This window comes from Solea solea, chromosome 11, assembly GCF_958295425.1.
Source record: "Solea solea chromosome 11, fSolSol10.1, whole genome shotgun sequence".
Lineage (NCBI taxonomy): Eukaryota > Metazoa > Chordata > Actinopteri > Pleuronectiformes > Soleidae > Solea > Solea solea.
In genome coordinates this window covers 16662032-16687155 of record NC_081144.1, presented here as the reverse complement: position 1 = coordinate 16687155, position 25124 = coordinate 16662032, and the positions used below count along the sequence as shown (strand labels likewise).

General features: G+C 39.3%; 1 protein-coding gene and 1 long non-coding RNA gene across 3 annotated transcripts in view; one reads left to right on the top strand and one right to left on the bottom strand.

Annotated features, from left to right (window-relative positions):
• Nucleotides 1-3138: 3138 nt before the first annotated feature.
• The window catches only part of LOC131468576 (uncharacterized), a 90876-nt gene continuing 68890 nt past the window's right edge, over nucleotides 3139-25124 (top strand). Inside the window, exons 1-3 of the long non-coding RNA XR_009241725.1 lie at nucleotides 3139-3204; nucleotides 3307-3352; nucleotides 10544-10624. This is a non-coding gene — a long non-coding RNA (uncharacterized LOC131468576). The remainder of the gene's footprint in view (nucleotides 3205-3306; nucleotides 3353-10543; nucleotides 10625-25124) is intronic.
• The window catches only part of sema3bl (sema domain, immunoglobulin domain (Ig), short basic domain, secreted, (semaphorin) 3bl), a 55098-nt gene continuing 43259 nt past the window's right edge, over nucleotides 13286-25124 (bottom strand). The window contains exons 10-16 of one of the 2 annotated variants that reach the window (XM_058642975.1): nucleotides 24558-24702; nucleotides 20025-20256; nucleotides 19791-19882; nucleotides 19506-19547; nucleotides 19192-19417; nucleotides 17200-17330; nucleotides 13286-15943 (exon numbers count right to left, since the gene is read on the bottom strand). In XM_058642975.1, coding sequence (XP_058498958.1) covers nucleotides 15431-15943; nucleotides 17200-17330; nucleotides 19192-19417; nucleotides 19506-19547; nucleotides 19791-19882; nucleotides 20025-20256; nucleotides 24558-24702 — 1381 coding nt within the window. In that variant the 3' untranslated portion in view covers nucleotides 13286-15430. The remainder of the gene's footprint in view (nucleotides 15944-17199; nucleotides 17331-19191; nucleotides 19418-19505; nucleotides 19548-19790; nucleotides 19883-20024; nucleotides 20257-24557; nucleotides 24703-25124) is intronic. The other variant, XM_058642976.1, reaches the window with a different exon arrangement.

Here is a 25124-nt window from a genome sequence, read left to right as displayed (position 1 = left end):
GGCTGTGCAGTGTCCATGGGCTACAAATGAAGGCTTCATTTCCATATGCTGGTTTTTACTGGGTAATTATTTAGTGCAGTGGTTCTCAGACCTTTTTTATAACAGTGAGCTCTCACAAGCACTGTAACACCATTATTGCCAACTTTAGAACACAGTGGCGTAAATGGGCCGAGCAGAGTCAGCTACGGGCTTTTCACAGGAGGCAGATTTATTCCCAATAAGATCATTTGCTCTAGCATCATCCTCCTCTTCCTCACATACACTTCACACACTGGTGTGGTGAAATTAGATGAAGATGGAGCGACAAGATAAGGTGACCTTTTTTGTTTTTTGTTTCATTTTCTACGCAAAATCCCTCCACTCCATACCCTGGTTTGTACAGTAGAATAGTGTCACAAGAGGAAGCTCGCATACCACAGTTTGAGAACCATGGCTTTGGTGTATTTGTGTTCTTTGCCTCTTCAAAAGGGAATTTGAGATTCTGTCCGTCCTAGAGAGATATTTGATTATTGTGTGAGATGAACAAAAAAGTAGAAAATCCTTGAGTTTGTCTTGTGTACAGCTTTGTACTGCAGCACCATTTGTGACTAAACGTCTTAATATGAGCAGTTCAGCAAGTTCTGATGATAGCATCTATACTTTGTCTTTGTGTGCTCCCGTGTGTGTGTTTGTACCACGCAGGTGTCCCCGTGCCCTGCTTTCGTAAAACAAATTTCCATATATAGTTAAATATATCGTAACAGGGTGAATGTATTTTTGGCCCGCGGTGGCCTCTGCATGAAACATGATATTACTGAGCAGGCAACACACACACACACACACACACACACACACACACACACACATTCTTGTTCTCTCTCCTTCATATTCCAGCATGTTTAGATTCAATTTTTTGCTGTGGCAAAATGAGAACAGAGAAGTCAACTATGCCCTTCAATACAAAGTCAGTCAAATGCACGGTGAGCTCATAGCAGCATTTAGATAACAGGTTTGACCTAAAAGCATCGCCACTGGAACACAGACACATCTTTGTTTTGTGTTCATCCAGTGAAAAGAGAGTTTTCCTAAAGTCGTGTCATTTAAAAATCAAATAAAACACAATAATGAAACTTTAATGGAAACTTCAACACAACCACTGTTTTGCTTTAGTGTCATTTAAAAGTAAATCAATGTTTAGGTTTTTTTCTTTCCCTCTGTTTGTCACGTAACCTTTAAAACACCTTTCGGGAAAGGTTTCGAGATCGATGGGATCATTTACGTATTTAAACATTTCATTGAAGTCTGTTGAGCGCCGTGACCTTAATCACCTGCTGATGAAATAATATGAGACCATGTTTTGAGTGTAAGAGGCAGATAGACTTTCAGTGCAGCTGCCGCATGAATAAACACTATTCTTTCACTCCACGCTGGAATTGTTTAAATGAGAAACAGGAGGATGTATATCCCGGTGACTGCATATACACTGTCCTGTACAATAAACACACTGTATGTTGAATGTAAGCAGTTCCAATGAACCATTAGAATGTTTAACCGCTACCATACCGCTGATTTTATTGCGTTGTGAGTGATTAAACTCACTGAGCTCTGATCCCCCTTTTAAATATACAGGTGTATTATGTTCTTTCTTTTACATGTCAGGGATGTAAAGGCACATTAAAGGCACATTTCAAAGCAAGTTATATTCACACAACTCATTTTACAGATATAGAACTAAACGCTGACTCTTTCAGTGACTTTGAGAATTATTTTAAATTAACTTCTGTGGTGTATTTTTTGAATGAAAAATGTGTAGATAAAAGGATATCACACTATTGGATACATGGGTTTGCCAAAATGATTTGATATTTTTGAAATGTTGGAACACTCCCTTGATGCCGTCTGTTGTGATTTTATCAGCGGGCCATGAAAGTGCCTCTTTTATCTGAAACCTTTGGCTTCACTAAAGTAAAACACAGTAGTTTTCCTAGCTTTGCTTTTTAGGTGTAGTAACTTTTTTTTTTTATCACAAATACAGGTTACAATTGCATATTTGAACAAAATGAACATTGTCTTTTTTCCTCTTTCAGCAACTCACACACACTCCTGCTACCGGGCAGTGGAACGGGCTGACAGGTCTCATGATTAATGAGCCAAATTAACAGTAATTACCCCGGTGATTAGCCTCAGCAAGTGGGAAAGCCTGTTGACACAAAGGAGACAGGGTTTCCCACTAACTAACCATCATCATTCATTCGAACACAAACACTTGTGCACACGCACATGCAGGAACACACAACTCTAACCACTGATTTGCTGTGATGGAAGTCTACCACCCTTTTTTTTTTAAATAGAAAACAAGAAACAGGAAAATGATGCAAAGTAAATAAATAAATAAAACAATTCATAAATGAAACAGAAGAAAAAATGTTAGTGCCTCTAGTGTTTCTGTTATGTCAGGAATTAGAGGTGCGTGCACTTTGGTAATAATGAAAGTGGTCTGTCTGTGTGAAAGGTCCCTCGAGCAGAATCAGGTCTTTTAAAACCTCTATGCCAGTGAGGAGGCTGCTGTGACTCTGAATCACACCTCATTGAATCACCTCTTTATTGCGTGCTAGAAACCTGGGCCTGAATGATTATATACAGTGTAGGTCGTTCATCTGTGCCTTCTAAATTCACCAGTGTGACCATCCAAAATATGACTCATTTTACGGTGAAAGGGAAAGTCCTGATCATTGATCACAGTGGTGGTCACTGATTTGATACGGGACTATTAGAAATACTTGGGCCTCAAGATTACACATTTGAAACGAAACAACATATTTAGAATAAAGATCGTATGAACTTTCCAGGACTGGAATATGTTACAGCCATGACACACCCAGAACTGACAGAGCTGCTGCTGACTGAGTTGCATAATAATTATTTTGTACTTGGTTTTAAGGGGAATGCACTGAATAAACAGGATGATTACAGCATTGTTTCAACCTTACATACTGAGCATACATATGTGAGCAGCAGCATCTCTCACACGAGTCATTATTACGGAAGCAAAGGTAACCTGGGCTATACAGACTGACTGCCCTGTGGAAGCTTTTTTTGTCCCTTTAAGGACAGCGCGAGGTAAGGTAAGGACCGCCCACCAGACGTTACAAACCCGGAAGTAGCTGTGCCGGGAAAACGCGCGACTTTTGAGACGAGATGGAATCATTAATGTCGTCGTCAGTGGTAAGTGGTGATGGAGTAAATGAAATAAATGGACGACCCACGTTGTTGTAGTTTGCCAGTTACCAAAGAGTTTGTGTATTTATGTTGCTTTTGTTTGTGTAGACTGAAGACTGTGGAAGCTGATTTGAGGCTGCACACCTGAGTCATGGTGAGTCCCCGAGTTCGTTTGACAAACGCGTTCGTGTATTTGTTTATAAATGAATGTATATTTATAGTGCTATGCTTTGTACAGAGTGACAGTATGTTTTATTTATTTATTTTTTATTAAATTTTTGTTATTTGGGTAAGCCACTTGCAGGAAGTGGGGTGCTGAGGGTGCTACAGCACCCCTTACTGACAAGGGGTGGAACACACTGCTTGTAAATAGTTTGGTTGTTCTTCTTCTTTTCTTTTTTTATCAGAAATTGAATAGTTTTGTTTTTGACCGTGAATTATAATTTCCTTGTCCGATAATAATATTAAAACTAGGGCTGAACGATTTTAAATAAATCTCTAATTGAGATTATTTTGACAGCAAATGCGATTGCGATATGATTCGCGATATCAGAGGGAATAATTAATCATTATTAAAATCATTATTCTCATTCAAAAAATTATTTGAATCAGGTGTGTTGGAGCAGAAAAACTTCTAAAACATGCAGAGCCAGGACCAGGACCAGGATTGAGAAACCTTGGTCTATGCTGTGGATGTTGAATAATACTTGGCTGAGTTTCTGAACCATTGAACTAGCCAAGTGTTCATTACTGTTGTCCACTCCATTATATACCACTGTTTATGTTAGTGTTCAAAGAATGAAGCTGACAGTTAATATTTAGTGCAGGGAAAATAAACAACAAGGAAACAAATATTCTGTTCAGTTTACACTGCAGTTCCATTGTTGACACTCAAGTTCTGCAGGGAAAATATTATATACAGTATTAGCAAGTGAAACAATGTAAATGAGTATAAGTTCATGTAACAATTGAGCTGTCAACAAATACATACAGTGCACACGGACACATTATACTCATATAATAGGAAGCTTGGCTCAGGGTTGACAATGCCTCAGGCACACATGGGTGCTCGTTGGGAGCGTGACTTCCTGCCAGTCAAGGTGCGACCACACCTTTAGGAAGGAAATCGCAAAGTGACCACTGTGTTTCACACAGCAAACATCCTGCGACACTCACACATAGATGCAACAAGTCTCCCCTCTTGTTTGGAGACTCTGTTTATCCCTGTACACTCTCTCCCTCTCTGTATGTGTGGACTCAAAGCTGCAGTTATGCTGCAATCCTGTGACCTTCAGGACCTCAACATTGAATGAACAAGACAATTAAAACACACACGCCCTGGGAGCTTTTATTTCGTTTATTTGTATTTTTCTTATTTAAACATGCCAATAAATTACCATTAAATTAGAGTGAGGGATAGAGTCAACATATTTATAACATTAACTATTTTTGGCAGGTGCGGTAGAAAATCTCCTTCTTTGTCTGTTGCAGTTAACTCACACACGCGCAAACACATCTTTTTTCAGGCTTGTCATTAGCCTTCAACTGTGTGCGTTTTTGTAGCTTTGTGAGGACCAAAAATCATAAACTATACGGAGTGAGGACATTTTGGCTCGTCCTCATTTTTTTAAAGGGCTTTTTGGGGGTTAAGACCTGTTTTTAGGGTTCGGGATAGAATTGTGTTTAGGTTATAGTTAGGGTTAGGCACTTAGTTGTGATGGTTAAGGTTAAGGTTGGGGTAAGGGGCTAGGGAATGCATTGTGTCAAACATGTGTGTGTGTTTGCGTTAAGTCTTTTATCCCTTACCTGGGATAAACTTTGACCTTGTAGTCGTCATCATGGAGACCAAAACCTGGTCTGAGATGGAACCTAACTTCTGAGATCTTGGTTAAGTTTAGGGCTAAGATTTGAATTGTAGTTAGGTTAGGGTTATTTTTGCTACCAAATAAATGGCACTCAATGTGGTGTGCTTAAAAGGATGGCTGTGCAAACCTGCATGTGTGTGTATGTGTAATCCTTGATACCCTTATTTGAATAACTAGGTACTTTTTCCTCAGTTGCTTATGCTGCACCAGGTAAAAACAACACTTTGTTGTCTCTTGTTCCATCAGACTCTAATACCTAACTGATGACTGTATTGCAGCACATCCTGAAAACACATGTTATCCTCTTTGTTGCAACCAACATCTGCTTTAGGGTCAGTGGACATTCTTTTTTTTATTTGTTGACATGGATCTCACAAAAGCCAGGAAATTACTGGCCCAAACATCCACGGCTGTAGGTCTCAGTGACCGGCTCCATCCTGAATGCACTCTGACGTCGAACAAAAACATCAAGTGGATCTTGGTGGAAACAATATTTAAAGGAGCTGATGCCAGAGAAAAGTGTTGTTGTATCAATGGTGGTCAGGATTGGACAGAGAGGGAACTGTAAATACACTCAGTCATCAGTAATAAAGACTGTATTTGATACCCAGATTATATCAGGTATGTACATACAGTACATGTGTATATATATGTTGCCTACATTGAGAATAAAAACACGAGTATCATCAAATTATTTTTCTTTGTCACTTTCTACCAGGCTTTGTACGATAACCTTCTTTGTGCCATAAATCTTGTTGTGATACGTCTTTGAAGGCTGTGGCCTGGGTCCCAAGAGAATAACATAGTGAAACCATAGCATATATGGGAACCAATATAAATATAGATAAAGAATAGAGAAGGTTTTTTTTAGATTCCCATTACGCTGTGGAAGCATGTTATAATAATATATGTTTAAGCTGATAAGTTTTCTATTTCAACTGTAACATCTGGAAAACAACTTTTGACTGACTAATATTTCATAGAGGATGACTAACGATATCTTGCTTATGATTGTATATGTTATTAATATTTACTTTTACTGCTGTCATTTGGGGGTAATAGGTTTAATTCCAAACATAAGTACATTAGTAGGAAAAATAAGTGTGGCTATGCACATGTTTTAGTAAATTAAAGGTCATACATGGAATACAATAGAAGGGCACTTTATTAATCCCACAAGGTGGAAAGTATTTGTGTATTTTATTGCACATGCAGAAAAATAATAGACATAAAAGTTAATAAGTAAATACAATTTAAAACAAAATGCATAACCATGCAACCAATACATACAGTTCTTAGAACAAAGGATCATTTGAAGTGTTCTGTCCTTCAGAACTTGTTTTCCTTTGTTTTTAATTAAAATGCTTGAAAACAAGAAAACAACAGATGGTTCATCACAACCCCTCCTTTGCAGAACACAGCTGTCTTTTCAAAGAAATGTTGAGTGTTTGAGGTAAATAAAAACATGTACACACCATTTTCATTAAGTCTCCATTTAAGATGCAGTGGGGAATTCCTCTGTGGTTTTTGCCCCAAAGACCAGGAAGACCAAGCACTTACTGAGCTTCAATATGCAGCAGAGTAAGTTCCCTGTGGTTATGTGACAACAGGGCCTCAGTGAGTGATAAATGATGCTGGTCTGAAAACTGAAAGATAAATAATAAATAGTCCCACTAAATCTAGGTCATGTACTGTTGGAGCTCGAACATGGGACTGTGTCCTGTGAGATTGTGGTGTAATGACAATATCTATCAAATGACTAATGAGTCCTATTACTTAGACTGGAGTAGAGTGCTTTACAGGGTCTGTCCAGACACATAACAAGTCTTGACACCCAACAAATATTATATTCTGTATTCCCTTTTTCCCCAGAGGATTTGTGGGACTGAACATAAGAGATTAATGACCAAAGTTTCCTTCTTTACCCACAAGGCCTCCATCGGAGTCCAGACATTTCTTCATTTCCCTTGAACGTCTTCTCTCTTCATCATATTTTACCAAACTGTACCTTCTCTTCTCTTCTCTCTTCTCTAGGAGTTTGGGGCCAAGTTTTGTACAACCCCTCATACCGACAATGTTTGAATATCTACTCAAGAGGTAGCATTTCTATGATTTCTGATAATAGCCTGACCAACCTACTGTAAACTTAAGTACATGTCTAAATTCAATTCAATACAGTTGTGGTCCTATTTAGAGTAAAACCAATGATAAAGCAGGATATTCTTTAGGGCCATGGTTCCCAACCCCCCCTTAGGGGGGAACCAGAGATCACATGGGGGGGCGCAGAGCTTTGACAGTTTGTGAGGTTAATATAATTATATTTGTGCATCCCAATCAGACACTGGATAATAAGAGGTCAGTAGCTATACTATACTTTTTTTGGTCCACCTTTCAATTTATTAAGCAATTTATCACCAACACCTGATCCTGTTCCTGTTGTGTGAGAAACGTAAAAGTACCAAAGACTGTGACAATATAATGATCTTATAGTAAGTACCCTTCATTTACTACCCTGATTCACCTTCTTATTCAAGTTTGATCTCCTATGGTTAAAAAAACAAAACAAAAATAACAAGATGGAGGTTTTCCAGAACTGCAAAATGAATTGTGAAATGAAAACTGGTGGGTGACCACAGTGCCACTTGTGCCACTTGTGCTGAACACACCACTGATTCTGTCACTTTGCTGCATCTGCATTTGAAAAATTAACATTAGGTGTAAAGGAAGCAACACTTTGTGAGGAAATGATTCCCAATGACAACAATGAACTGGTGTAACCTTGTTGAGCTTTTTCTTTCAAACAATGTGGTTTTCATGAGTGCTGCTGACTTTGAGACTCCAGGGCAGGCGGTTTAAACTCTTCACCACTGTTTTTTTTTTTTTTTTGCCTTTTGAGAAATATGTCTAAAGAAAAGGGAATGTTCAATTAAAGAGAAATATCACTTTAGCATCTCTCCATCCCTGCCAGTCCCCACTCTGTAGATTAATCTTCATCAGTCAAAGCGGAGCCTTTACATCTATGGCAGACTCCCCGTGGATCACTTAAGCATGCCTGTCCTTTTACTCACATACACACACACACACACACAAAACCTCTGAGCTACACTTTGCCTTTTGACAATATTTAAAACATGCAGTTGGTTATCAAAAGTAGTAACTACTTTACCACTGGACTCTCAGAGTCCCTAACATTACAAATCATGGGAAGATGGTGAATTAAATGTGCTGTGTTTAAAGTCTCATGTAAGTTTTGGCAGCTTCTTTAAATCCAACATGGGCATTAAAAATGAATGCATCAAGGTCGGTATTAAACTTTGTTCCTTTTACTCACCAATAATCATCTCCAGTCATGGAAAGTAACATAACTTTTGTTGCCCGCATCTGTCTTATCTCGCAAAAGGGAGACGGTGCCACTTTTTGTTTGTTTTTAGCTAAAAAAAAAACAGGGAATAAATTGCCAAGTTTTGCAGGGGGGAAAAAACAAATGTATATAGTTGAGGCAAATCTGACGACTGTCACCTCACAAGCCAAAATTTGAGCTGAAGTAAGCCAAAGAGAGATAATTAAACACATGTAGAGGAAATTATAACATGAGAGAGAGGGCAGCATCTGCAGTCAGTCAGAGTGAGAGCGATACTTTAAAGCAAACGGACATAAAAAGAAAACCTCATGCCCCCAATCAGGATCAATGACTTCAACAGACTTCTCCAGTGGGTACGATAACAACCAGAACAAAAACTGAACAAGAGGAAATTGTAGTCAAACTTAAAAAAAAATTAGGCCAACATTCTGACTGGGGAAATGGCCTCTGAACAGTAACACTCCTGGGAGGTGCTGTAATAAACCTCAATCAGAGGTTATAAAGCTGCTTCATCCCACAACTTTGAGTGTAAAATGTATTTTGAATACACTTAAACCATGACTGCACACAGGATTGTAGCTACATGCGTCTTTTAAGACACACCAATCATGGGCTCACTGCATTTTTCCCGAACCTTTTGAGGCATGGAAGGAAAACAACATCTCTCTTTTATTGTCCTGGCAACAGCTATAGGATTTCAGAAACAGTATTTTTTTTTTTATATATACATGATTGTGTGTATCCGTCATATACTACTCTAGAAGCACATTTTCATTCTTCTCGCATCAGAACATTTGTCTGAAAAAGTCCCAAGTTGTATCAACTGCTAAACAATGGATATAGTGTCATTTCAGTAATTTAAATCCATTCATTTTGGGCCATTATGTCTATTAAATTGACTATTTAATACTGTTAAATGTATGAATGTGAATCATCCTGAGGTCAGAACAAGTCTGTTTCCATATGGTTTCTCACCGTTTAGAAAACCGCACAAGGACTGTGTATGATTGGTTGTATTTAACCCCAACAGAGTTTCATCTTTGCTCTAAAGTACAAACATAGAGGTAATGCACTTTTTAAAGAGCGGTCTTTAGAACCAGCGGTCATTAGAACCAATAATTGCATGGCTTCCATCCAAACAATTAATGTACAAGCAATGTAAGCTAAGCAGACGAAACAAAACTTTATTCTGGTTTTCTGAACATAAATAAAGTCACTGTGACAGAATGAAGTGAAATGTGCACTGGATACAAAAGAAGAATTCAGTTGCAAATACAACCCGTTGTTATGAGAAAACACTTCAACTTCAGAAAGTGCTGTGTCCAAATCTAGTGATCTGTCAATAAGCCCACAAGGATCCTTTTATTTTTCCCTCCCAGTGCTTCATGTGAAAGACCACAGACGATCAGAAGCGGAGAATACAATCTGTCTGGTTTGACAACCGGCATGTCAAAGATATAGTGTGTTTACAACCAGAACAAAGCTGTGGTTCTGTTTCTACGTGTCACATTCCGTCATGTGGAAATGAAGTGGTTTCTGTTTGACTGTGATCAGCCGAGCGTAACGCAGCAATTTATTTGTGCATTGTGTATTTTGCTTAGTACATGATGAAAACAGATGCACTCGTAATTTCAAAGCAATACAGGGAAAAAAAAGTCTCAGAGAGGTCATTCAACATCTTCAAATGAAAGGAAAATGAGATTTTGTTCATGCTGTATTTTGTTTTACTTTTATAAGTAAATAGAAATGTAGTAGTCAATGCAGGGTGACTTGTGTGCAAAGTGTTTGCACATTTGCATCTGTGTAGGTATTATTATAAAAGGAGTTACAGAGCTGAGGACCGTGGGCTAGCTCTCTATATGTGCTGACTCGTGTTGTTTTAGTCGTTTTTATAAAAACTGATGACGTGTCGGTACAGCAGTATGTTTAATAGACACACCTGCAGATGCCGTGGACAAACGGGTGTTTTAACAGAAACCATCAATATCTACAACATAAGAACATATTTTGCTCTGATTTAAAATGCTGCTCAAACCACCAAGCATATTTTTTTGCAAGATTGTGACTGTATAAATATTTTTTTTTTTTATAATATAACTTTTGTGTTTTTTTTCTGTAGATGGAAAGAGAAAAGGTCCCAGGTGGCAAACCCCGAGATACCAGCAAGGCTATGAGCTGTGGACTGCTGCTGTCTAATAAGGTGTGACGAACACACACACACACACACACACGGACAAAAGGCACATAAATCATAAAAATAAAAGCCACAGGTGGCTCTGTGTTAGCACACTGCAGATGTCCGTGACCGGGCCGCTGTTTTTCTTTGTCCAGTTCACTTCCCTTTATTGAAAAGTTAACAGTAAATCCCACTGATTTCCGTATTTTCCTACTCCACCACAGCTGACACTAGCCGCTGTTACAGATGTTTACAGAGAAAATGATACAGGTGCTATCTAATGTTTACATCTCTTGAAGTACACGGGCAGTGGGAGATCAGAATAGCAGATAATGTAAGTGAAACAAATTAAGGGATAAGTTAACACCAGCAGAAAAAAAGTCTCCACCAGGAAACTGAAGTGTTGAATTTATATTAGCTGTCCAAAAGCCAGTGGTCTTGAAATTGCCGGAAAACGGAGAAGCCACTAAGTCCAAAATGGAGGAAGCTCTTTTTTGACATCAGTAATTGGTATTCTGAAGTTTTCTCAGGGTAATGTGTGGGAACATTTCTGTGAGTTTGTGGGTCTTTATGAGCGTTCACCTCATCAAGGTGTTCAAACCATGTGTGTTCACTCGTTCTGCATTTGTGAGCTTTTATGTGACGGTTGTAACGTGTGCGTGTGTGAAGTCGTATAATGGGTTCGATCGCAGGTTTGGTTTTTATGAGATGGTCTGTTTCCTTAAGTGACAAGCGTCCATTGTTACAACCCAATTACTCTCCAATCACATGCATGACCAGACCCACTCACTGTAATGATCCTTAATTGGCCTGTAAATCTGCAATCAATCACCATAGATATATTAACTCTTTTACCTGCATTCATCGTGTCACGCCTAGGTTGGGTTACCATGAGGCTAATTTGCAGGGTAAACTACCTTAACATCAAAACTGCCCTTACATGGAAGGTAAGAATTCCTTAATTCTTCTAGCTTTTTATTTACATGTATAGGAAGTAAGGCAAAACGCACTCACAGGTTTGCATAGCTGTTCACTGCTTCTACTTCCTTTCATTTGGGCAGCCTAAACAAAGCCCTAACCTAACCTTAACCACAACCACTTCATACTTAACCCTTAGCTTAACCACAATTCAAATTCTTAGCCCTAAACCTAACCAGTTCCTCAAAAATTAGGTTCTGCCTAATGATAAACAGGTTTTGGTCTCCATGCGGACTACTGACAACAAATACACACACACGAAAATTATAAATTAAAGTAAATTCTTACTTTCACTGCTGTTCAAGCTGTAGTTTATAAAAATGGCTCATTTCAGGGCATCGCTGTTTTGTCTCTGTTTATGCCACTGGCGCCTTAAGGCTTGTCCTGCAAAAGCACCGAATAGAATCACCCTTTCACCCTTTCACCCTTCCCCCCCGCCCTGGAACTTTGAGTACATTCAGCCAGACATCAGTGTTAAAGTTAGAAACTTTTAATATTGTTTAACAGCATACAACTACACAGCATGCATGGTAGAAAGACACTTAAATAAAACATAAATACACATTTCAATTTGGCTCTTTCTGACGAAGAGACCCAACAGCCAGCACAAATCTTTACAGTACAATGAGGAGACATTTCACCATGATTATGTTTATTTCTAATCACAGATCCTTTCTTAGAGAGCGATTGCTACAGTGTGTTAGTTGGACTGCTGACAAGTTAATGGATGCTTAAAGCCACATGTAGTTGTTGTTTCAATGTTCTACAATATTATTTATATATGTTTTGACTGCAATTCCTCCTGTAACATCCCACCACTGACCGGACCTTTTGCATGCTCCATGTTGTAACTGTGGATTAGGGGTGGGAATCGGCAGAGACACCGCGGTATCACATTATCGCGATAAGATATTGCGACATAGTCATAACATAACAGATATTTTACTGTATCGAGTAGGGGTGAAAGGTCACCCCTACTGTGGATGTCGGGTATTTATCAATTACCTCAATGAGAAGGAGGAGCTACTCAGTCAAATCAACAGCTGGAGTTTAACAGGAGTGAACGCTCAGTTTTAAATAAAAAAAATAATATCCATGAGAGTTAAATCCCTGACAAATAATAAATCCATCAGGTGATCTTATGTGTTCACCAAACAGTTGAACATTACGGCTGGTTTGAGAAGATTCACGGAACGTCACTAACTACAGAGGCTGGACATGATAATACTAAGTTGAATATTTATAAAAAAAAATGTTCAACACCACAACACACTCTTATGTACAGCCGGAGTGAATGTGATGTTTAGTTAGAAATGGCACGTTTTTTTTTGTGACTTTGAATGTGTTGCTGATGTTCTGAATCAAGAAACTCCGGCAATCATTTCACAACCATATTTGCAAAAGTTACAGTAGAGTATACAAGACAGTAATTCAGGACCTGATGAGGCCGACACTTAACCATATCTGGTATCACCACCACAACAAACAAACAAAACGTCTTTATTGACTTCACACACCAGAGCACACCAGACCAACTGCTTTGTAGCTATTTCCACAGAATTGGAAATGTCTTTTATTTAGGATTATTTTAAAGGTAAATTACATTTGAACTGTATTTCACTCTGCTAACTGTTTGCTATGCTTCATTCATCGTCCCATCATTGTATCATTTTCTTTTAGTTTAACAATAACAAGTGTGAGAGCTGCAGTCTCACAGTCTGTCTCTAGTTCCTCAAACCAAAGAAACCAAAACATGTGCATCAGTTTTCAGAAAATACCCACTTCAATGCTTTAAGATAAGGATTAGAATTTTTACAAAATGGAAATACATCCTACAAAATACTCATAGTACCTTATTTATTTCATAATTTTTCTCACTCTTCTGCATCTTCACTCTCCTTTGTCTTTTTCCTCTTGAGAAGTGTTGCTTCCTGGCTATGGCTCTCACAATATATATATGCCAACTTCCACATGTATACTTTGCAATTTTCTTTCATCCTTTTAGCAGCCATGTTGGCCATTCTCAGTTCTTCGGTTTATACGGTACCTGACAACTGGCTGGGTGTGTTTCTGAATTTATTCATTATGCACAGAATATTGTTTCCAACTGGAAACTGCACTTGCACTTTCGGTTGTGACATCTTTCCCTGTTTGAAGACAGCTTTGTTTTCTCTGTCCAGTTAATCCACATAGTTCTCGTAAAGTCTGATAATTAGTGCAACACCCATTCGCTTTTTCCTGTGTTACAAATTAAAGGGAAACCTTTTGTTGATTAAGTGTTATATATAATAACAAAAAGAGTTGGTCATGACAGTTGACCCTTCTGTTGTTCCAGCTATAGACATTAGAAAAACTCAACTATAGCACACAGGCAAAGTGTGCGAGGATGAACATTGAATGTGAGGTTACTTGAGTTTAGCTTGTTACAGAGTCAGTGTTTTTACCCAAATTCATTTAGTTTAATTTTTTTATCATGCTTTTTAAGACATTTTAAGTTTTTCACGGATATTTAATTCTGTTTTACTATAATTATGTTCTTACTATAGTAATTATATAAAAAAAAAAAATCAACATATCTGCCTGAGGATACCCTACAAAGTGAATAATGAGTATGACAGTTAGCTACATGCCAAGAAGCCGTATGGTATTGCAAACCAAAAGCAAGATAATAAGCCTCTGTGAAATATCCCTTTAAGGGTCAGGGGGGGGGGACTCTGATCTGGAGCTTTGTTTAAGGGAAAGTTGAAACCACAGCAGTAAAAATAAAGCAATGCCTTTAGTCTGTTGAACCGTCAACAGTCGTCTCATGATAGCTCGGAGTCTGAGTTAAATGAGTGAATGCATTCAGTCTGATGGGTTAGTGAGATTTCAGTGAATGTAAGTGTTTGTGTCAGTACGTCTGTGTACTTCATTAGCTTCATATAACTCTAGCAGATAAACAGCTAAGACAGTTACAGTATGTCTTGAGCTGAAGTCACACATGAAGACTTTAAAAAAAAAAAAAGTCAAGACAAAGAAGAACAGAGATTTAAAATGTTTAAGACGAAGTGAGAAGGAATGTGTTCCAGTGTGTGAAATGTGACCAACTCTATAGTGATCAGGAAAATAAATGGAAAGTGAATTTATATGTCCAAGCTGCACTTTGGGGAAAAAAAAAAAAAGAAAATGTTGTTACGCTGTCCAAAGATATAAAAGAGACTAATTAAATATGATGTTTCTTTCTGATGAAGTTTTCAATTACAGTGGATTTTGCATGAAAAACCTGTTGAGTGCAGCTTGAAATAATCTCATGGGACGATTAACACAATGATACGAGCCAACACACTGTTCATCAAAGAGTCAATGAGGCTGCAACAGTGGAGAAAGAGCATGGTCTGCTTCTGGTCATCCACAGGCATGCATACATTACATACATTTGTATTTGAAATGAAGTTTGCAAAGTTTGGAGGGTTTGTTTTTCAGTGGAGATCGACATGTGATGTGAAAACAGTTAAAACCGTGTCTGTCATGTCAATAGTAAAAAAGGAGTAAAGTCGTCAAGGGGGAAAAGTGTCCTTGGTAATCAAGAGTTATAAAAACCATCCTCAGTGTCGGTATTATTACATCAACAACAATATTTTCTTTTTCTGTTGTCTTTCCGGACAACCGAATGCTTGTCTTTTGGGGCACAGTCGGAACAAAGTTGCAGCTTCCATGACCTACGCTGATTTCATAAAATCTATTCTGTTAGGTTTGATGGCCAAAGCAGAGAGACTTTTCTCGTCTACATTTTTAGTACAAATCCAAGTGCCAAAGTTTGATCTATTATCGTCTTTTATTCCCTCCTCCTTTTCCCCTCCCATGTTCTCTTCATTACTCCTCCCATGCGCGCAGATCCCGCGGAGTACGGTTGCGTTCTCCTGAGCTCTTGCTACGAACCTTCCTGGCACTTTCCTGCGCCTGGCGATATTTCTCCAGGATGCTCTTGTGTTTCCTCCTCAGCTTGTCGTTGCACCACATCCTCTCGCAGTACTCCTCCACATGCGGCAGGTTCGACGGTCCGATCAGTTGCATGATATCTTTGAACCATGTACGTGACTGGCCAATTTGGCTTGATGCGCCACCTCTGCTGTACGTGCTACATGGCATCCAGACTCTGTAACTCCCTGTGGATCGGTCTTTGAATGAATCGGAGAGGCCGGCGTTGTCACGTGACATGAGCTCGTCCACAGTCTCACCTTGGAGGACTTCGAGGGTTAGGCGGGCCAGAGTCTGTGTGAAGCCATGCTCTCGGGAGCGGCAGATGTACACACCTTCATCCTGGCGGAAGAGGCGACGGAACAGGAGACCCTGCTCTGTGGACATCACACGGTCGTCCAGCTTCACCTGAGGAGACGAGGAGCATATTTAACTTTGAAAAAATTGTTTCATACTTATACTGAATCATTGTTTTAAATGTTTGAAACAAAATTTACTGAAATCTAAAACAGTTAAGCATCTTTAAGACCAAATTCCTACTGCAGTGGAGAACTAACTTCAGTATCTTGAAGCTTCATCTTTTCCTGTTGCATTCCTTAAAAAGACTCATTTGTGTCTCTATACTGTACGTGCCACAGAACATGATGGAAGCTAACTGCTTTGTTGTATTGTGCAGTACACCCACATGAAAGCATCTGCATTTCTTACATTTCTTCGCTAAATGTTTGCCACCTTCTGGCGTTGCATTATAAACAAGAAATGTCTGCAAGTCACTTGCACAGTAACACATTCTTAAAAACTAAATATAAAAAGAGATTATGCAAATTGGGTCCAAAGCTCTGTATTAAAACAAATAGACCGAGGAAAGAAGGACAGGGGTTGTTTTCTTTGCCTGAATTACATCAGTCGGAATGTATCATGATATCCAGTCACTGTTAGTTTTTGCCCTTTCTTTTGCTTTCCTTTACTCTTTTCTTTAACCCACTTCCTCCACCTCTCCAGTCATTCATACCTCCACTGTTCTCTTTTCTTTATCAACCTCCTACCTCCCCATGTCACTTCTAACACTCCTCAGCTATTCAAACTATCCCTCTCTGCCAACGCAAACATGGTAGCCTTGTCAGCCAGAGTGGCAGCCACATGTTTATTTGCAGGGAAATGAGAAGGGGTGGTAATACCTTAAAACTGCCTGGCTGACCGAGGTACTCGGTTAAGCTTGGAGAAACATGACCTCAAACAGATGAAAAATGACTCTGGGTGTGGGCATACAGGACAGCATCATTTTCAAAGTCGTGCTTTAAAAAAAGCGCTGTGCTTAAGTCACTGAGGCCTGTCAACGTTGAATGACGCTTTAAGTGGCATGCGGTCAAATTTTGCAAGGAATTCACTGTTTATCCAAGTTTTTCAGTGAGCTTGTGCACTTTTCTTTGATATATAACTACTGAATTTCAACCATATGTCAAATGGCTGTCAAATGTGTCGGCCGTGTGCCAAATTCACACGCAAATCCCAGTGTTTAAAGGCAATCACCAAGGCCAACGTTTGCCAGACGTTTCACATTATTCCTGGTTTGTGTACCATAACCTACCTTCTGCTGTCATGCCACAGTAGCTAAAGCATATTGATTAAAAATTCAATCTGAGGGCAATTACTGACTGACTTACCTCTTCCTTGTGGTCGTGTTGTTGGACAAGCCAGGTTACAGTTGCTTGTGGGGAGCGAGGAACACATTCCAGGAAGGTGCTGTTGTTCTCGGTCCCATACACCACCTTGTCTTCCGTCACGTCATGGTCTTCTATTTGAAAGGGAGTAAGAGAGTTTGTCAAAGAATGATAATGAAGATTTTGGGGATTCATTTGCATGTAGCTCGAAGCAGCTATACTTTGAGAACTGACGCAGTCACAGTGTTGACTGTGTTCATGTTGTTTAAAAAGCAAAAGCACTTGTAAAAGTGTAAAAGTGCCCGTGGGGAGTGTTCAATTTCAAACGAGGTGTGGTCAGGTGCATTTCTGGTGCTTTGCTTTCCTGGGGCAGTAGACAATTATTGCATTTTTGACTTGTTATAGTGAAGCAGTTCCCCTTGCAGAGAAACATTCTTTCTTAATACCTGGCAGATCCATCATTATAATAGCAATCTGCCAAGGTACAAGCAAACTTGGCTTTGGAAAGGGAATGTGAAATGACACTGATTTATTACATGTTACACCCAAAACACATTCATGACTAACAAGTTGTTTTTACAACAATTTAGCTGTGCCTGGCACAGTGACCTTTTTTCTGATGTTAATCATAATCATCCAGTCTCCCCAGTTTTCTAATTGTCATGCCTAAAGTAAATACATAATTTAACTTTTAGACATGAGTCTTTCTTCAGAAAAAATATTGTTTCAATTCAGGAAACTTGAGGGGGCGACAGCATCCGCATTGGACTGCTTGGATGCGTCAAGTCATTTATTTCTCAGAAACAAAACAGCTGAGTGTTCAAAATAAAGATGGTGCTTCCCATCACCACGTGACGCCACGTCACCTAAGTCCCTTGCAATTTAAAGGGGCCATGGTCCCTTGGCAACCATATTAACAGCACAGCAGTGAGTGTCAAACAATGAGTGCCCTGAACACAACCCTCATTTGTGTGTTAACCTACATGTACAGATAATGGTGAATTATGCTTACACACTCGCTACATCAGCATTATATACACACCACATACACTATAAGGACTAAGTCTTTGGACACTTGACCATTACAACAACAGGGACTGTAAGGATGTATTTAAAGACATATACTTATTCTCATTGAAAGACGGATTCATTAAAAGAAAGTGTGTGTTACTGTGTTACTTCTTGAACTGTAGTCTATTGTCTTCATGCAAACCTACACCCAATCAGCCACTCACTCTAATGTTACATTTATCATACAGACGTACCTTTAATGTGCAAGAAATGAATTCCCTAAATGCTAACATTCATAACAAACACTGTACATAGTTAAAGTTGTAGTCTGTGAATCTTGTTTTAATAACATCCTGTCTCATTGGCACAAAGGAACCCTGTTAAAACTGGGTTCACTCAGGGGCTTGAACGGAGATGTATTTCATCACCTAATCTCCATACCTACGCTCAAGTGAGCAAACACACTTCATACCCCCTTTCATACCTGCATCTCCACAGAGTTGTTTCTCTTTCTTTTACCTGTCTTCACATTTCGAGTTCCCCTCACCTCTGCAGCAGCTTTATCCAATTCTTTTGACATACTTGTATATTGGATATTAGTGGGAGGTTGAGCTCATTTGTCAGCACACTCATGTACTCACAGGGCTGTATTGCATTGGAATGGAAGTGCTTTTTACAAGTTTAACGTGTATTTTCTAATTGCACGGCAATCAGCTTGAGATTAACACATGACTTTTCCCGTAAATACGGTTTGTCTTATATCCTGAGAAGAAAGCTGACAAAAAGGCTCTGATCCTTACAGACGCACACAATCTTCAATGAAACAGAAGTTGGCACATGTTCAATAATGTTCTCTGCTGGACCTCATGGACTGTTTATAGAAGAGTGCAGCCTCTTCCTGTCTATAGCTAAACAGTTCACAGTTTGTAAGGGAAGCCGTGGGTGTTAAATGGGATTTGCTTAGAGAGGTAGTCACACACTTACCACTCAGGTTCTGATCCACACACTGCAGCACGGGGTTGCCATGTCTGATGTCCTGCCTGCGGTAGCGACGCTTACTGTTGGGTACATATCGTGCACATGATGACCCGTCCCAGGCACAGTAAGGGTCTCTGGCCAGACAGCACTCTGCACAGGCTTTCCCATAAGTCTCACAGCGATGCAGCTTCACCTGCGCCACACCTGCCGGAGAGCCCACATACAGGGCTTGCTGTGATGAGAGGAGAACAAAAAAGGGGGTGTTAAGCAGAATGAAACTTACAGTTTATGTAAATTCTTAGATTGTCCGATCGACTTACCCTTTTGACAGATATATCCAGTGATGTAATTGGAGTTGGAACCTGCAATAGTAGAAATAATTCACCTCATTATGTGAGAAAGTGGAGCGATTACTCTTCAAAAAATGTGGAGAATTAATAACTTTGAGGGTTGTTATTGATAAAGGAGAATTAAAGAGGAATGCTTAATGTTTACTTGTATGTTTTTTCAGGTCTGCTTCAACAATATGCTCTGCTGTGTAATCATGAGAAATCAGAAGGAATCAGATATGTGTTTATTGAGTTAGCTGATGAAGTTAAACTTACTTTGAAGACTTGTAGTTCCTCTAGCGTGACTTCCTCTGTCTCTAGACTGTTTCCACCGTGCAGGGCGATGACCTTCAGCACTGTGCCAGTATCTGAAAGACGAGCAGACATGCTATAAGTTACACATGCGAGTTCATCCTTAATACGTGAACAACTATTCACAATTCACAACACTTTTCTAAGAATTTAGACAATGCAGGTTTCTGAATCTGGAAAGGAGTAACATGCACTTACCTGTGCCAATGAACATGACATCATACTGCCCGTCCTCTGCCTCAACACGGTCCACCACTATTTGTTTCAGCTTGTAGGGAATGTTGGCCTTCACAAGCACAGGTTGGCGCAGCGCTGGATACACCGGCCGCCACATCAGCGGGTGGCTGCGGGCAAAGTGCAGCACTGAATCGGGGAAATCCTTTGTGCTGCCAAACTCTCTGCCGGGTTGGTTGGTGATTTTACTGGGGCACTGGAGAAAGGCGGTGTGGAACATAGGGGAAAAGAGAGGGATGGAAGTAAAAGTTATTAAAATCCTTGAATTTGGAAAATTTAAAAGACAGCATTGATAAATGCCCACTGTGAAATATATTTCCAACATTTCCCACCACTGGTGGTGTGCTGTCCAAAGAGGTGTGGCTTAGTTATGGTCTTGGGGTTATTCTCAAAGAACCATCATTAGCATTTGTATTATGCCTACCTACAAGCATTGGATGAACATTAAGCACCACTGCTATAATGTTCAGTGTTAGGAAACAACTCTATTTTTACCAAGTTTATTGTTGGTTGGAAAAAAAAAAAGTCCACCCACTGTGTGTCACTATAATAATAAACAATGACTTAGAACTTGGCTGAGATTTTTTTTTGCCACTCGGATAATTAAAAAAAGCTGAAAAGTGTCCAGATAAAGGCATTAACACGAACCATGCAACATGTTGTTGTGTTACTGATTCCCAGCAATCTGTGATTCGTTGAGAAGCAGCCAGTCGTTGTCACGCACAGCAACTTTTTCATAACTCTGCACTGCAAGTGCTTTGCACATGTTCCACTGAACCATGGGGTGTGATTATATCAACTGTTCTACTCAGAAGCAGTTGGCTCCGGTGGCTCTGCTGGTGGCCAAAACCATCATGAGTGATGTTTGTTGTCTGGTCTTCGACTCAAAGCAGATTCACGCTCATCAGATTAAGATTCTTTACAGCGGTTGTCTTCCATCTGGTAGGGGGTTCAATTCCTGGCTCCTGTAGTCTCCATACAGAATACTATATCCAACCACTCTGGGTGCCTAAGTGTACTTGTGGAACCAGTCCCAAACCCGGATAAAGGGAGAGGGTTCCATCAGGAAGAGCATCAAGCTTAAATCTTTGCCAAATTGATATAGTCCAAGTCTTGTCGCTCTTAAAATACTATGTGATCTGCAGTTTTATGTCATAAGGATTGATGACTCGGGTGCAATGACCAATGACAAAGACTGCTGTTTGAGTTGATTTCTGGCACGTCGCTTAGTGACACACAGGAGAGCTCAACCTATAGACTAGAGAGTTGGAGGAGCTTCAGGCATTTATTATAGATTAGTGATCTACTTGAAGCTTTATTACAACGTAAATATTAATTCCACTGAAGTGCACACAGGGGTAACAGAGAAATGATATCATGAAAAGGCCTAAAAAGCCTCAAGTGAAATGAATCTGACAAACGGACGATGATATAAAGGGGGAGGACGGGGTGACACAGGGATTTGGATGAGATGTGTGAAGATAAGTAGCCCTGCAAAAAAAAGACTGACTAAAATGAAAGCATGTGTCATGGAACTGGCCATTTTGCCAAACATCACAGAAGAGGGGGAAGCATTTTTAGATGGTTCTTTCTCTCATAGAAGAACGAGTAGTTGGTCCTTTGATCACCATATAATAGAAGGTAAAAATATTTATAAAGAGACTGAGTAAATACTGATAGTCCTCCTTATCACAACAATATTCAGTATTCAGTTTCAGAGAGAGAACTTGAACTGTGCAGCGAGGTTACACTCAAATATTCACACATGTTTGATGTACTGCACATTCCTCTGAATATGCTTCAATAAATGGTATCAGTTTTTTGCAGAAGGTGTGGAATGTGTGAGAAAATGCATGGTCAATTCTGCAATTAACTAAGTTTGAATGCCTCTCAATGTGTTTGCTGGATGATCTTTAATTATAAAGAAGTACTTTAGTTTTTTTTTTTCCATGTGCATTGCATTTAATATTTTGCAATGTTTATTTTATACGTACAAAGAAAAAACATGATCACTTACTCTTTACATTTGAAACTTCATACGCAATTTTATCAGTGCTGTCAAAATTAATATGTTGCAATTGTTTCAAATATATAACGCATTATTTAAAAAGAAAATTATGCAATTGCATTTTGTTCCTTATCCACTTCCTGTGGCTGCTGACCTTTGACCAAGAATAACACCACATCACCCAAGTAAAAAAGACAAAGCCACCACACTGAATGAGTTCTAGGTGGATATTTAAAAAAAGTCAGTCTATAATACAGAGCACAGTCATGGGCAGGTAAAACTGCCAAATCCATCAATTATCACAAGCTTAGTATCGAGATGAAAACATGTGATTAACAGTGATTATTCATAGCAAATTCTGTGATTTATTATTATTGTGTTGCTTTTAAGTTGTTGCTCAACCGTTCCAGAGTTCCACTCTCAAACCTGTGCAGCTCCTGATCCTCATCTTTGACAAGTCAGTCCGTTTCAAAACTGATCACTAATCTACTCATTTTCCATTTGAAGAGAACATAAAACCAAAAGTGGACTAGCTCCGAAGTCTATCCTCATTTCATCCAAGCTTGCAGCATTTCGACTGGTTACAATTACCAACTTGGAGCCAAGTGAGAATTAATGAGAAGGATAAGGGGTGAGTGTGTTTGGCGGACAACTGTTCAATTCCAGTATTAGGATGGATGTGGATGATACCCTTGTCTGTTTCTGTTTATGTGTATTAAGTAAGGTATGTGATGTGTAATCCCCCCTGTGCTGCAAATGAGACATTGGTCCAATTTAATAAACCGACCCCCAGAGAAGAAGAAGAATATTAGCTCAAATCCTGGAAAATTACTTTTCTCGTTTCTACATCAACCTCTCTTATCGTGATTTTACTCATTTGGTTTTAGCCAAAGTCATTCTTTTTATCAGTCATTCCCAAAAGACTGGGTTTGGACAAATTTGTGGAATTTTCCTAACCTTTTAGTATAGATTCATATGTATTTTATTTAAATAACATGCATTAAAAAGTTGTAATCAATTCAAAATTCTATGGAGCGTAACAGAAATGGCTTAGATTAGTCCCTACATTATAAAAAACGTTGCGCTAAATCACTAAATATGGGATTACTCACTAACTGAAACACAGTTTTTCTCTCTGGCCCCTAAATGTGTAACACTTTAAATCCATTCTCAATTGGCAGTGCAGGAAAAATGTGTAGAAATAATTGGCTGATATAATAACTGAATTGAGTGACAATGTAATATAGTAAGACTGATTTAAAACAAAATGTCTCCTAATCCAGGAGGAACAGGCAAGGATGATCTTGGATTATAGTTGTCTGATAGCAGCCTATTAAGATGGATATTTAAGTGTCCAACATAAAGCTTTTACACTGAAAAAGGATCAGAACATGGACAAGACCAGCATAAAAACACAACAAAACACAGATGTTCAGGAAATGTCTAGGTAGGATTACCACAGATCTGAGCCGATCCAATCATTTTGTCTATTACAGTCCTTCAAATAACTGTCTCTGTTGTGTTTTATGTTTTAAAAGTTGACTTATAATAGAAAGGTTTTACCAAGTATCAAATTTAAATTGTTCCATTGAACATCCAGAAAGTAAGAATACATTTTGTCTTGTGCAATAATCCACTGACCCTGATTTATCCACTAAATTCTCTTTCCTCACTCCCCCCCCCCCCCCCCCCCCCCCCCCGTCATCACCTTTTTTCTTGCTTCCTGTTAATCAGGGAGTCGGAAGAGTCAACCCCAAACCACAGAGGTGTCTGCTCTCTTGTCACATTCTTCTTCTTGCGTCTGCCTCCATGCGCTCTCCCTCTCTCTGCTAATGAGGGAGACGTGATCGCGTGTGCTGCGTGTGTGCTGCCTACACCCGTGTCTGTGTGTGTTTAACAGGTCTGAGTTACAGTGATGTGGCTGAGAGAACATGACAGAGCTCCTCTGAGAGTCCAGACGTAAACCAGGAGAGGGGTCTGTACTGTATACAGTCACCGCAGCTGCAATACCAAATCTAGAAGTTTACATTACTGATACAGAAACTTTCCACACCTCATTTTTAACATTTTTATAGCTCTACCTCTGTCAATGCAGACCCCCCCCTGTGTTATAGTAACCACCATGTACTACTGTACCTTCTACCTACTAAATATCTACCTTTTTTTGCAAGACAAATCGAGCTAATACACATTCTAATACAACAACCCTGCAAGGAATAGAATAGATTTAACTAAACAAAGACAAATAGCCTAAAATATTCTGAGCCTACTTGAGACAAACACATTTATAATTTTCTGTCACTTAGGATTACATTTGACTCAAGTCCACATGTTTTACTTTAGTCACATGATTTGAAAAGGTTATTTAAATTGTAAACAACAATTTCTCAAGTTGGTTTTAGGAGCTTTGGAGCATTTAGAATAAAAGCTGTCATCAGCATAGGAAAGGCTATATTATAATTTATCATTAGAGTGATAAAATCACTCACCACCCCTGGTCTTGGGTAGGGAACCCTGCCTTCATAAGCTCCCCACTGGTAGTCAGGACCTTCTTTATGAGCAAAGGGTCCGTTGAAAGCTTCTCTGATGTCGGCCATACGGTAAACACACACAGCAAAACCCTGGAACACGTTGCTGTGGAGGAGTAAGAAGAGACGTTTATAAATGAATAAATAGAAGTGATGAACAGGCAGGAAGAAGAAGAAGCAGCAAACATTGTTAAAGGAATACTTCACTGATTTTCATTTAGCTTTGAATTTTGAGTTGAGAAATATCTTCTTTCTTTTCTTTGTTATGTGCCCACCAGTGACCTGTTAGCGTAACTGTTTACATTCTGGGAATGAGGTCCGTCCCCCTACGAGTGGGTCTAAGAAGTGCGGAATTAGGGTTGCAGTTTTAAGCCTCGGACCAAGGCTCGGACCAAGTGTCACAAAGCTAAATGCAAATTGGTGAAGTATTCCTTGAAGGAGGAGGGATACAACATGTGTCTTCTTGGTGTGTTATGGCTGTTTACATCAGTTTCTACTTGAATTAGTTAAACTGTGGTCACTATCTGA